This window comes from Chiloscyllium plagiosum, unplaced genomic scaffold (genome assembly GCF_037043375.1).
Source record: "Chiloscyllium plagiosum isolate Xiang-an unplaced genomic scaffold, Cpla_swu_hap1 HiC_scaffold_28, whole genome shotgun sequence".
Classification (NCBI taxonomy): Eukaryota; Metazoa; Chordata; class Chondrichthyes; order Orectolobiformes; family Hemiscylliidae; genus Chiloscyllium; species Chiloscyllium plagiosum.
Window position 1 is genome coordinate 19,299,138 of NW_028270166.1, and position 14,941 is coordinate 19,314,078.

Here is a 14,941-nt window from a genome sequence, read left to right on the forward strand (position 1 = left end):
GACAGTAATAGACTTCAAGAGGGCACAGAGGTCAACTGAATGGACGTACAGTCTGCAACTGAAATTCAACGGGAAAAATAATGAAGGACTTTGGTAAGAATGAGAAGAGAGGATACATGTTAAATTATATAATTTCAAAGGGGTGGAGGAGCAGAGAAGAGACCTGGAGTTGTTTGAGATACAACAGGTCAACTGAACAGTTACGTCATATGTAAATATAGCAAACAGAGTCAGAAAGTACAACAACCGGGAAGTTATGTTAAACATGTATGAAAGATTCATTTGGCTCCAATTGTAGTACTGTGCTCAAACACAAGCATCATACTTTAGAAAGAACATGAAGACTGTGGAGAGTGTACAAAACCACTTTCTAGAATGGTTTCAGGGATGAGGCAGCAGTTATGTGTTCATACTGGTAAAACTGCTTTCAATGCTTAAAGGATCAATACTTAAATGACACGTGTTTAAAGCTCATTGTTAAAAGAATCTGAGGCAAGATTAGGAAACTTAATTTTTTGTACAGAAATTAGGATTTGAAATACGTTGCTCAAGAGGCTAGAGTACATGGATTCAATAATAGCTACCCAAAAGGGAACTGAATATACATTTGATGAATGAATATAAGAGGAGAGCAGCAAAATAACAGTTAGAGATATAAAAATTGAGCTTTAAAGAGAGATTTTGGAACATTGCCAAACATTAAAAACCTCATTTGGAACCATCTTAGTATGTGTAGGGTATTACAATCATTCCAAATAAACCAGTAAACAGACCACACAAGTTCTTTTGGAAACCTTATTAAAATACAGGAGACTTGGAACTAAAATTAACTTCAACCATTCCAAATGCTGCTTTATAGGATTCGATTTGGGAGCAAATAGTTCTTTCGTGCTAAAAGATCAAACTTTCACAAATGTGACAGTTGCACCGAGTTACCTACCTATATTTGTTCAAGGAAATCAAAATATGTAATTCTTTAAATTAGCACAGCCTTTAATGTAAAACATTTTTTCTCTATTTAAAGATTAATTTGCTGGATACCTCAAATTAAACTATGCAATAGATTACCTCGAGAAGAAAAGAACAAGGTTGGGCAAGTTTCACAAAATTTAATGGTTCAAATGCAGGCCATTAATTACTCATCTGAGCAACATATATCGCAGAGGAGAAAGTGAGGACTGCAGACGCTGGAGATCAGAGCTGAAAATGTGTTGCTGGAAAAGCGCAGCAGGTCAGGCAGCATCCAAGGAGCAGGAGAATCGACGTTTCGGGCATGAGCCCTTCTTCAGGAATGAGGAAAGTGTGTCCAGCAGGCTAAGATAAAAGTAGGGAGGAGGGACTTGGGCAAGGGGCATTGCAAATGCGATAGGTGGAAGGAGGTCAAGGTGAGGGTGATAGGCCGGAGTGGGGTGGGGGCAGAGAGGTCAGGAAGAAGATTGCAGGTTAGGAAGGCGATGCTGAGTTCGAGGGATTTGACTGAGACAAGGTGGGGGGAGGGGAAATGAAGAAGCTGGAGAAATCTGAGTTCATCGCTTGTGGGTTGGAGGGTTCCTAGGCGGAAGATGAGGCGCTCTTCCTCCAACCGTCGTGTTGCTATGGTCTGGCGATGGAGGAGTCCAAGGACCTGCATGTCCTTGGTGGAGTGGGAAGGGGAGTTGAAGTGTTGAGCCACGGGGTGGTTGGTGCGGGTGTCTCAAAGGTGTTCTCTGAAACGTTCCGCAAGTAAGCGGCCTGTCTCCCCAATATAGAGGAGGCCACATCGGGTGCAGCGGATGCAATAAATGATGTGTGTGGAGGTGCAGGTGAATTTGCGGCGGATATGGAGGGGGGGGGGGGGGGGGGGGGGGGGGGGGGAGGTGTGGGCGCAAGTTTTGCATTTCTTGCGGTTGCAGGGGAAGGTGCTGGGAGTGGAGGTTGGGTTGGTGGGGGGTGAGGCCTCTGCTGAGGACTGATCTTTCATCCTCAGAGAGGGGTAGTTCTGGAGGGATGGTGAAAACACGGCAGGGTTGGGAGCTAGGACCTGGTGTGGGGCTGGAGCTGGGAGTATGTGGGACAGTCCATCTTCCGCAGCTACACTGGCACCACCCCCCACCTTTTCCTCCGCTACATTGATGACTGTATCGGCGCTGCCTCGTGCTCCCACGAGGAGCTTGAATAGTTCATCCACTTTAACAACACCTTCCACCCCGAACTCAAATTTACCTGGACCGTCTCAGACTCCTCCCTCCCCTTCCTAGACCTTTCCATTTCTATCTCGGGCGACCGAATCAACACGGACATTTACTATAAACCGACCGACTCCCACAGCTACCTGGACTACACCTCCTCCCACCCTGCCCCCTGTAAAAATGCCACCCCGTATTCCCAATTCCTTCGTCACTGCCGCATCTGCTCCCAGGAGGACCAGTTCCAATACCGTACAATCCAGATGGCCTCCTTCTTCAAAGACCGCAATTTCCCTCCAGACGTGATCGACGATGCCCTCCACTGCATCTTCTCCACTTCCCGCTCCTCCGCCCTTGAGCCCCACCCCTCCAATCCACCAGGACAGAACCCCACTGGTCCTCACCTACCACCCCACCAACCTCCATATACATCGTATCATCTGTCGTCATTTCCGCCACCTCCAAACGGAACCCACCACCAGGGATATATTTCCCTCCCCTCCCCGATCAGTGTTCCGAAAAGACCACTCCCTCATCAGGTCCACACCCCCCACCAACCCAACCTCCACTCCCGGCACCTTCCCCTGCAACCGCAAGAAATGCAAAACTTGCGCCCTCACCTTCCCCCTTACTTCCCTCCAAGGCCCCAAGGGTATCCTTCCATATCCGCCACAAATTCACCTGCACCTCCACACACATCATTTATTGCATCCGCTGCACCCGATGTGGCCTCCTCTATATTGGGGAGACAGGCCGCTTACTTGCGGAACGTTTCAGAGAACACCTCTGGGACACCCGCACCAACCAACCCAACCACCCCGTGGCTCAACACTTCAACTGCCCCTTCCACTCCACCAAGGACATGCAGGTCCTTGGACTCCTCCATCGCCAGACCATAGCAACACGACGGTTGGAGGAAGAGCGCCTCATCTTCCGCCTAGGAACCCTCCAACCCACAAGGGATGAACTCAGATTTCTCCAGCTTCTTCATTTCCCCTCCCCCCACCTGGTCTCAGTCAAATCCCTCGAACTCAGCACCGCCTTCCTAACCTGCAATCTTCTTCCTGACCTCTCCGCCCCCACCCCCACTCCGGCCTATCACCCTCACCTTGACCTCCTTCCACCTATCGCATTTCCAAAGCCCCTCCCCCCAAGTCTCTCCTCCCTTTTATTTTAGCCCGCTGGACACACTTTCCTCATTCCTGAAGAAGGGCTCATGCCCGAAACGTCGATTCTCCTGTTCCTTGGATGCTGCCTAACCTGCTGCCCTTTTCCAGCAACACATTCAACATATATCGCAAGAAAAGCTTCCTTAAAAATAATCGCAGCACTGACTAAAATTTGCGAAAGATTTATGTTCAAACAGACCAACAAATGAGGTCTGATGTCTCATGCGAAGTGTTACAAATATCTGATTCTTCCCAGTGTTATGGGGGTGAAAATCAGCCAAGTTTCCCTTATAAAAGTGATATCTGTTGGTCAATAAAGCTAGAGAACAAATTTAAACTACTAACGTAGTGGTTTATATAACAACAAAAAGCAAAGCACTATCATCCAAATTCTCAATGAAAGTTAGGCACAGTAATATTTTATAAGACCTCTAGTTTTATAAGAGTTTCTCCAAAAATTTTTGCCATATTGTTTTAACTAAATTTAATTTAACTGAAATAATTCTCAGCAAAAGTGGAGGTTGGAACATTATACAGTGCCAATACTAAACTGCATTACTTACATAAGGGTTTTAAAAACATTTTGGTGTCAAACATGGACTGACAGTAGTAAATAAAACTATCAATACCTTCCTCTAAATACATCAAAAAGTAAAGTCACCATAGTCCCAGAGGACCATAAGACTGGTCATTAGAAAGAGAGGATTAGTGGTGACTTTAACCCAAAGGCTACTACACTTCACATAAAGGGCAAGGTTGAGAAAATGGGATCTTCATGGTGACCTCAGCCTATTGGCAAACCAGCTAATCAGCCTAACCACCCCCAATTGAACAGGTCACTTACATCAGATCTGGGAAAAGTTAGGAATGTAATAGGTTCTAAGCAAGTGAAAGGGAAGGCTTTGGGAAAGAAGTAAAAAAGAAAAATCTGTGATAGAGTAAAAGTTATTAACAACACAAGTTGCAAGGCCATTGGGAGTGGAAATGATGCAAGATATATCAATTGAGAATCTTTGAAATATTTTTGCCTGGAACGCTTTGAATATTTAGTGTTATCAACAGCAAGACTAATAGACTTTTCAAGAACAAAGCAATCAGAGGACAGATAAGAAAAGTGGATTTATACACAATTTTAGTCCTGATATTATTATTGTATTCTATGTTGGCAAGGTCCCCCAATTCATTACACTTCCAGAAAGGATAGCTCAGAACGTTAAGCTTCAGGGAAGAATGGTGAACTAGTTTCCCTACTTTATTCACCCCACTCCCTTGGTTGGTTGCGATAGCGTTAATTTAAATCAAGGAACACTTCTTTCCAGATCCAAATGAACTTCTGTTTAAAAAAAGCTAATTTAACCAAGTCTTTTGAATTAATAAACAGCTTATTAATTACTATGAGAGAAGAACTAGTAATATAACACACAGAAATAAGAGGACAACAGCCCAAAAAGATACAAGTTAAAGAAGATATACAAATTGGTTTATGAATTGTTAGCCAGGAGTGGATAGTCGAATATCATGTCTGTTGCAGTGGAGGTTACCAGCAGGATTAACATTGATAGCTGAACAGTCAGTTTCATGATCCTTAGTACTGCATACTGGTTGAGATTTTGTTCTGATTTCTTTCAAACTGATTGAATTCTAGCATTCAAGAGGAGGGAGGGCCTTTTTGTTGCCTATTTCTCTTATTTGGCTGCTAGTGAGGAGTTCTAGCTTTCAGGGAGAGGGGGTCGTTACTTGCAACACGGTGATAAGGGGGATAATTCTTCAACAATTACCTCTGCAATAGCTATTGAGCTGTCTTCCTGGAACTCCCATTACAGTACTTATTCTTAGAAATCCAGCCACCATAGGAAAGTTACAATCCCACAGCACGAAATAACTTCACAGTGGCATAGTGGCAATGGACCTCTCGAGCAGGCGATTTGGCTTCAAGTCCTACATACTTCCGTGTCGTAACATACCTGAACAGATGACTAAAACTATCTAAAAGCACATTTAATAACAGGGAAAGCTGCCTCTATTAGCATAAATGTTATAAATTTGAAAGGAGCTTTGAGGTTGCTAAATGGCATGGATGAGCAGAACTTCCATTTAGGATTAAGCTGACAACATGCAGTACAACAGACAGGACAGAAAGAAACACCAACCAAACAAATCAAGTAGCTCATACACTAGGAAAAACCAAACTTGTACTTAAATTCATTAACACTTTTCTGAGAAATGTCTCAAATCAATGAACAAGCATGAGTTAGGTAAGCACTGGCCAATGGCAATACAAATTACAAATGACCAAGTTGGTCAAGACAATCTTAAATCACACAATAAAAGCTCAAGTTGTGAGCAGTGCATATAACATTATCAAACCAGTTCAAATTACATTTTCAATCCTAATTAAAATACAAATTTATACTTACTGTTACGTCTAATTCATCTAGAGCTGCAGCTTCTTCAGCCAGGAGCTGAACAGATGAGTCTGCATTCACTGTCACAGAACCACTGCTCACTAGAAACCAGTAAACAACAAATTTCAATTGTGTAAAAACTCTAATCTGTTCTAATCTACCTTGATAATTTCTAGTACATTTCACTTGACATTCCTCTTTCAGCTCAGGACTTCAGCTTGTTTTCATGCTTTTTGAGCCTAGTATGGCATATATTTTTAACCACATCACTGAATTATTATTCTGAATTAAATACCTGCCATTTCAAACAGCACTTTACACTGTCATGGGTTTTAAGACGACAAACTAATACCATAAGGTTAGGTTCAACCAGAGTAGAATGGCAGCGCTCTCTGAAAATATTGATGTGGAGATGCCAGCGTTGGACTGGGGTGGACAAAGTCAGAAGTCACATGACACCGGGTTATGGTCCAAAAGGTTTATTTATAAGCTTTTGAAGCGCTGCTCCTTCATCAAGTGATGTCATACTTAGTCCCATATCAGCTTTCTGCCTGTCACTAAGGTCCTCATTCTCACACTGCTTCACAACCTTTGAATGGAATCAGGCATCACCATCTTTTCAGCATTTCCAAACTCAAACTTGAGTGAAATAAATTAATTCAAGTTTACTTATTTTGCAATTTCAGGTTAAAAAACTGGGCATGAGTTAAGAAACAAAAGCAGAGAATTGTAGAAGTGGTCTTTGTGAAAATGGCAGAGTACGAGCAATTCATAGGCAAGGACTAATGCTAGGTCACAGCAGCTAGTGGAACTTAATTTTAAATAATTCTGGAATTGAACATTAATTTCACCAATTGTAAACATGAAGCTATTAATTGTGGTGAAAATCCATTTGGTTGGCTAATGTTCTTTAGGGAAGGAAATCTGGCATCCTTACCTGATCAGATTAAAAGGTGACTGCAGAACAACAGTAATGCGACTGACTCTAACTATGCTCTGAAATGACCCAGCAAGCCTTTACTGGAATTAGGTATGTGGTACAGATGCCTGCCTTGCTAGTGACACCCACATCTTAAAAGAATAAAGAAAATGACCATTTATTTCCTAGACTACTATTCTACTTTACTGCAACCAGATGTCTTTTAAAAAACAAAGCAGTGCTTCCCAAACATACTCCCACTGTAACCTCATTTCAAGGCTTGAAAATTGTCATGACCGAGTGATGAGGGGAATTGGGAGAGAACTGAGAGAAGGGACCAGGGTATACAAAGGAGAGAGAAAGCTGGTGGAAGGAGGCAGCTAAGTGCAGACGGTAGAGAAGGAGCACATCTGTTATAATCACTCAGAGCTTCATGGCAGATACTGCTGCCTCGGAGCTCGCAACCCCAAAATTACAGCTCATCACCCCACTTTGTCAAGTCCCGGTACAAAGGGAAAAACACTCTTAGGTTAACTGAAGGCAACAACTGCATAATAAGATGATTTAATTGCTCAAATAATCAAAAAACAGTAAATAAATGTTTGAAAACTGGATATAGAAACATTAAGTTGGACAAGCTTAGAGAAATAAAAATTGCAAAAAATGTTTCCTGCCACAATAATGAATTTTAGAAACGAAAACAATACCTAAAGGCAGATAATTTAAAATCATAGAAAAGACCTATATTAAAGGTCTCACATTTTAAGAATAAAAGATGTTGTATTGTACACTTACTGGTCTGCAACAAGTCATTAGTCAAATTCAAAAACAGTGGTGTTACAATTCTATGGTTGCATGCAAAGTTTACATACAAACTGATACTCTGCATTGCAGCAGCACTTGATCATGACTGCTTGGGAGGGAACTTTAGACTTTCATAATAGAGTACATAATGACAAATAGCTATTAAAGCAGTATTCAACATTGCTCAAAAGGCAAATGGATTAGGATCTGAAAAAAAAGGTAAAAGGAAGGGGCATGAAAACTATTCCAAACATCTTCAACCAAACAGCCATAAGCATAGGCCAAAGGACATCAATCTGTGCTGTTATATCTATAATCCAATGGAAGAGAATTGCACTGACACAATTCTTCCATTATATCTTGCTACCAAAGAACACAATTGGCTAAAATGAGTAAATTTGGACTTCTAAATGTTGTGTAGATCCAAGTACACAACTCCTGAGATAACAACGGTTATATTTAAGCTAAAGTTTTATTTTCTGAATTTTATTTTTAAAACTGCTTTCACATTATGCTTTTATTTTCTGAATTTATTGTTTCTATTCTAATATAGAATAATTGTCAAACTAGTTACACATTTGAAAAAGATGTTTATTCATTCCATTTGATTCTTTTTCATTAAACTTGAGATATAAATATTTGTCCTTATAACTGAAAGCTTTTCTATTAGTTCAGGAATCCCAGCTAGTAATCAAACTGCACGCTGTACAAGAGCAGGCACTGTTCAGGTTGCAGAAGGTATCAGTGTGAAAAGGATCAACATTAGCAACAAAAATCCTTCATTATACTGCTGCTCATCTGCTGCAAATAAAATCAGTGTTAATTGTCTACAGTTTACACAGCCAACAGCAGAAATTACTGCAGTTGCACTTAAAAGTTCTCAATTATGAAATTTCATTTTCAAATTACCCTACTATATATATATATATATATATATATATATATAGGAATTGACATACCAAAATACTTTGTCTGTGCACCTTCTTCATCATACACTGTTACGATTCCTGGTTTTAACACTTGTAACGTGGGTACGTGGGCAGGAAGAATACCAAAACTTCCGGTCAGTGTTGGAACATCAACTTGTTTCACGTTGGCTTCATTATAAAACACCTAAGAACAAACAACAAAATAGCCATGAAGACTGTCGCACAAGCCTCAACACAAATCATTTACTAGAATCATATTAATCACAAGAATATTGAACTGAAACATTTTTCATAAGGCACAAATGTTATAAAAGCCATAGAATTCTATCTTCAGTCTATTCTAAGGTAATTTCTGGTTAAGTATAAAAATATTAGTGTTGAACAATTAACTGAAATGTAACAATGATAATTCTTTTTAAAAAGAGAAATATAGAGATAATAGTTTATCATGTCATTAGCTAATTTTCCCCAATACCATTCCTGGAAACGTATGCACAGCGATCACAAAGACAAAATCAAGACCAGGCATCAACTGTTCCACAGATATTCAGTAAGTTCGGAAATGAAAAACAATCACTTGCGAGGCACAAGAATACAACCAGTACCACTGAAACAATCTATGCTGTTCTGAAAATATATTTAATGGATTTAGAAATTAAAGTCCATCAGCAAAAAAGGATCATAAAACAAGTAGACTTGCTTAGCTGAAAAACTGAAGTCACACTGCCAATACTGTTTGCAAAGAAGTGAAGTGCAGGTAAATGATTTTTGGGAGGTATTGGAATCCCTTGAAAAAAAGGCTATTTGAACAAGCCCACAGGATCACTGGTGCCTGGACAGGATGCGTTTGACTGCATTGACCAATTAAGGTATAGCTTGTAGAGGGATCAACCATCACGAATACCTGCTCATTTATGTCCTCTGTCCTCACCATTCAAGGCTCCAGACATGCCTTTCAAGTAAAGCAGCTATTTACCTGTACTTCATTTAATTTAGTCTATTGTATTCACTGTTCACAATATGGTCTCTACATTGTGGAGGAAAAACACTGGCTGAGTCACCACTTTGCAGAACACCCAAGTCCTGTCCACAAAAATGACCACTAAGAGGGTCCTGCATCCTTCAATGCAGGAAAAAAAAATCAGGTACATCAACATTTGACAAGGAAAATAGAGGATTACCTCTTGAGCATGGAGGCTGGTGGGTGGAAAGTGATGACATACAGAACACTACCATAGTTCTGGGAGAGAAAGGGGAAGTAGTAAGAGCAGGTCTAAGAATAGAATGGAAAGGTCAAGGACTCCATCAGGAATTTCCATTGTGGAAAATAAGAAGGCATATCAGAAACACTGGTAAAGGAGTGGCTACCTCAGACGCAACAGGGACATAGAGTCTTAGAGTTGGGACAGCCTGCTGACCAGATGTTCAAAATTAACCCGGTCCCATTTTTCAGCATTTGGTCCATATCCCTCCAAACCCTTCCTACTCATATACCCATCCAGATGTCTTTTAAATATTGTAATTGTACCAGCCTCCACCACTTCGTCTGGCAGCTCATGCCACACATGCACCACCTTCTGCGTGAAAAAGTTGCTCTGTACATCCCTTTTGAATGTTTCCCCTCCCACCTTAAACCTATGCCTTCTAGTTTTGGACTCCCCTACCATGGAGAAAAGACAATGATTATTCACCCAACCCATGCCCCTTATGATTTTAAAAATCTCTATAAAAGGTCAGCCCTCAGCCTCCAACGTTGCAGGAAAAATAGCCCCAGCCTATTCAGCCTCTCCCTAGAGCTCAAACTTTCAACTTCTGCAAAACCTTTGTAAATGTTCTCTCCACCCTTTCAAATTTCACATCTTTCCAAGAGCAAGGTGACCAGAATTGAATACAGTATTCTAATAGTGGCCTAACCAATGTTTTGTACAACCACAACATGACATTCCAACTCCTATACTCAATGCTGACCAACATTTGAAGTGTCATAACATTCAAGGTTATGGACCTAATATGGGAAAGTAGGACTAGTATAGGTAATAATATTTTTGGTGGTATAGATCAATGGGCTCCTTCTGAACTGTATTGATTCTATGACTCTAATACAGGTACTGTGAATACAAAAGCAGGATGGATGGGAGGACTTGAAACCAAAGCTGCTACAGGGATTAGTGGGTTTAGAATGGGTACTAGTTGATTTCCCCCATTTCGGGAGATAGGCCAAGAAGTCAAGCAAGTATAGTCTCAGAAGTGAAATATATGGATGGGAAAAAAGCAGAACTTGGAAGCAGAGTTAATGATTCCAAGAGAGAAGGAAATGACACCAACAATTAGCAATGCACTGGAACAAAAAGGTTACAGAAAGGACCTGCACAGAACTGAAACAGAAAGCAAAGAAACAGGGATCCCTCAAGCTATCTGATGCGGTATGGAGATGTGGACAGATTGGATGATGAAAAGACGGTCAGGGTCAGGAAACAATAAGTGAACAAGTAGAATCAAGACAGGGAAATGTGAGCAAAAAAGTGGGCAATAGTGTTCCACAGGAATAGGGCTGGGATCAGTTTCGACTTCACAACTTACGCACTTCAAGTTCCCCTCCAAGCCAGTCACCATCCTAACTTGGAAATATATTGCCGTTGCTTCACTGTCACTGGGTCAAAATCATGGAATTCCTACCCCAATGCATTGTGGATCAACCCACAGGAGGTGGACTGCAGCAGTTCAAGGCAGCAGCTCATTACCACCTTAAAGGGCAATTAGGGATGGGCAATAAATGCTGGCCACCCAGCGACACCCACATCCTACAAATGAATAAAAAAATTAGGTCATATGATGAATAGAAAGAAATATGAGTGGGTGCCGGAGGATTGAAAATTGGAAAAGAAATGTTTAAGGGCATTCCATTAGTTACAGGTCAATGATTCAACAGCAATAATAATATTAACAGGAAGGGTTTTAGAGACAATAATCAAAGTAGTATCAGAACTGGGATAGATTCAAGTTAACTCAGGAGAGCCACCATAGGTTGACAGATTGAGCTTGACTAATTTAATTGTAATTCCAGCAAAAAGTTCAAAGAAGATTGAGAGGCGAATGCAATGCATGTTACCTAAATGAAATCTGACAAAGTACCACACAACAGCTGGTTGACAAAAAATTGCGGGTCACTATCAACTTGAATTTAAAAATTGACTGAAGAAAATAAAGCAGCAAAAAGTGACACGATGATTTTTCTTCCCAGATAACAGGATGGTAGACAAACAGTGGTGTTCTCCAAAGGTCAGTGCTAGGATTGCTGCTTTTAATACACGAACGTCTTGGAAATCAGAAAAGAATGTAAAGTTTTAAAATCTGTTGCTGATACTAAACTTGCAGGCAAAGCTCACATTGAAGACAAGTTGACAAGACAGTCAAGACTAGCAAAAAGGGCAGATAAGTGGAAGATGACTTTTAAAACAGCAAAGAGGATTAATGAGGGCAAAGCAATGGATGCAATCTATTTGGACTATAGTAAGGTGTGCAACAAGTTCCTCATGGTAGGCTGGTTAGCAAGGTTAGATCACACCAATTAGAGACAGAACTAGCTATTTAGATACAGAACTGGCTGGAAGGTAGAAGACAGAGGTATTGGAGGCTACTTTTCAGACTGGAGGCCTGTGCCTAGTGGTGCGCCACAAGGATTGGTGCTGAGTCTACTGCTTTTTGTCATTTACATAAATGATCTGGATGTGAACGTAAGAGGTATGTATGGTTAGTAAGTTTGCAGATGACACCAAAATTAGAGGTGTAATGGACAGCAAAGGTTACCTCAGAATAAAATAGCATCTTAATCAGATGGGCCAATAGGCTGAGGAATAGCAGTTTAATTTAGAAAAATTAGGTGCTGCATTTTAGAAAGGCAAATCAGAGCAGGACTTATACACTTAATGGTAATGTCCTGGGGAGTGTTGCTGAACAAAGACCTTGGAGTCCAGGTTCATTGTTCTTTGAAAGTAGAGTCACAGGTGGATAGGATTGCAAAGGCATTTGGTATGCTTGCCTTTATTGGTGGTGCACATATGGAATGAACTAGCAGAGGAAACGTTGGAGGTCAGGAGTTTCAAGGCAGCAATGGAGGAGCCCCTTCTCTCCCTCCAATATTCACTACCCAAAGCCAGCTGAAGAGTTGTGATAGTTCGAAGCCAAAATATGGAGCAACAGTCAGGGGAAAATGTTTGGAAATGTTTTAAAAAGTGAGCTGGGATAGACGAACCTGGGGCTCACATGCATCAATCTTTAAAGGTCAAAGGCATCTTCAGTAAGTAGTTAACAAAGCACAAGATCTTACATTTCTTAAAAGACTGTACAAAGCAGAGAAATTTAGCTAAACCTTTAAAAATGTTCTGTTGTGGCCAAAACTAGAGTACTGCATCTAGCTATGACCCCCTCTTTTTATATACTGTATAATGCATATTCATGAATTTTATGAGCACTCAGTTTGTATCCCTGCATGTAAAGCATTTGAAGTCCTCACCTTGGCTGTCTCCAGATTCTCCACCACTAAAGGATTAGAGTTACTAGAATATTTCCATGAATGATTTTAGCTTCAAGGTTAAGTTTGAGGAGCTGAGCTTGCTCTGCTAGGAAAAATGAAGGGGAGATTTGAGAGAGACTGATGAAACTATAAATTATAATCTCAGTTATGGGTAAAAGCCACAAACTAGGAGCTTTAAGACAAGGTGCACAAGAACAAGTAGTTTACTTTTGAGGCAAAAGTTAGCTTTATGCCTGCAATGACTGTGGAATAGGAACATCAAATGATTGCATAAGAAAATTAGACAGACAGTTGATGAAAAAACTTCAGGATTATGGCAAGGGAACAGTGGAATAAGAAAGACTGGATTACTCTAGAGTCAGGGTGGACTTGACACATCAAATGGCCTCCTTTGGACTATTACATACATGACATTAATAAATAAGCTGTCAGAAAGGGCAAATTCAATTAAATCTGAATAAGCATTATGTTGTGCATTTTGTTAGCAGATTAAGCAAGCCACATGTTGCTTGGACGCAGCCTGCGTAGAATCAAACACCAAATGATTCAAGGGTACAGATGCAGATTGCAAATGCAGAACGAGTTTAATTTAAAAAAAAAACCCAAGCACTAATACTATTTCCAGAAAGTCAAAATTTAACAGTAGAAAGCTCATGGAGAACCTGTGTGGAATATTGGTTAGGGTGCACTTAGATGTAATGTATGCAATTATGAAAAGGACAGTCACCAGAATGATGCATGGACGACACCAGAACTAAGAGATTCTGTTTTCACAGGAGCAGAAGGCCGAGGAGATGACCGGAGGAAAGTTTCAGTGTGTTTTTGGTCATGTTTATCCGAACTGAGTTGCCCCTGTCTGTTAGAAATAGGACAGGCGGCAGTAGACTGCAGTTTGCTCACTTCCCCAAGAAGCCAAACCTGCCTAACACGGCGAGAAGAGACACTTTGCCACAATAATAGAGAGAAGTAAAAGCGAAGCTCGTGTTTGACCGAAGTTGTCCGCATTCGCTGCCTGCAGCCCCGGAGCTGGGAATGGCGGCGTTAGGCCCCGGGCCTTACCTCGGTGGGGGAGGCGAATGTAAAAGACATCTTGTTAGCTGAGGACGTCGCCGCTTCGGCATAGCACCTGATGAGTAACCCCTGCCGGAGCAGGTGCAGTCTGTCAGGACGGACGATAGAGCGGACAGCAGCGGTGAACATAGTGCAACGCGAGGCCTCTGCCTGAGTAACCGACCCGCAGCTCGACAAGGACAAGCCAGCACCCAGCCTGCCCCGCGACAGCACGCATGCGCGGTGCTGCGCTGCATGCTGGTCTTTGTAGTCCCTTCACCGTCCCCTGCACTAGAGAGAACTACAACCACCGATACGATTCGGAGATGCCGGTGTTGGACTGGGGTGTACAAAGTTAAAAAAAAATCACTCATACCAGGTTATAGTCCAACAGGTTTAATTGGAAGCACTAGCTTTCGGAGCGCTGCTCTTTATCAGGTCCACTATTTTCCACTATCTTCTCCAAGTTTCTTACTTGGTTTAAATAATCTCAGCAATTCATATTTTAATTATTTACATTGTAGTCATTGTCATTAACATCATTATCACTATTTCCTCTCCACCCTCAACAGATCAAGTTGGTCTGGAATTCTGACCCGACACTGATATGGTTGGCTTATTTTTCACATGAGAGTGATGGTTGCCTGCTATTCCTGAAACAGTTGCACTATTCTGTATATTATTTGATGTAGTTTGGTTACCTCTGGCCTCCATTCAGTGATACTCATAATCAGTCTCACTTTTTGGCTTGATTAAGGTCAATGTCTTTTTGTATTTCCTAAATGGCCCTTTGGGTGTTATGGATAGATATGATATTGCTTCATGTAGACTATTTCTTCTGCTTTTCTCTGTCATTACCGGACTTTCTAACATGTTTTCAATGTCATCAGTGTTTTTGCACTGTGTATAGAGTTAAACATAGTTAAACAAGATGCTATTCTGCACATTGAGCCTATTGCGCTATTC

At 41.2% G+C, this 14,941-nt stretch overlaps 1 protein-coding gene across 2 annotated transcripts in view; it reads right to left on the bottom strand.

Moving 5' to 3' along the window:
* Positions 1–14,188, bottom strand: part of atp5f1d (ATP synthase F1 subunit delta) — a 22,064-nt gene extending 7,876 nt beyond the window's left edge. The window contains exons 1-3 of one of the 2 annotated variants that reach the window (XM_043721248.2): positions 13,985–14,187; positions 8,422–8,575; positions 5,752–5,840 (exon numbers count right to left, since the gene is read on the bottom strand). In XM_043721248.2, the coding sequence (XP_043577183.1) occupies positions 5,752–5,840; positions 8,422–8,575; positions 13,985–14,125 (384 nt within the window). In that variant the 5' untranslated portion in view covers positions 14,126–14,187. Of the gene's footprint in view, positions 1–5,751; positions 5,841–8,421; positions 8,576–13,984 lie in introns of both variants that reach the window. The other variant, XM_087976024.1, reaches the window with a different exon arrangement.
* Positions 14,189–14,941: the final 753 nt, after the last annotated feature.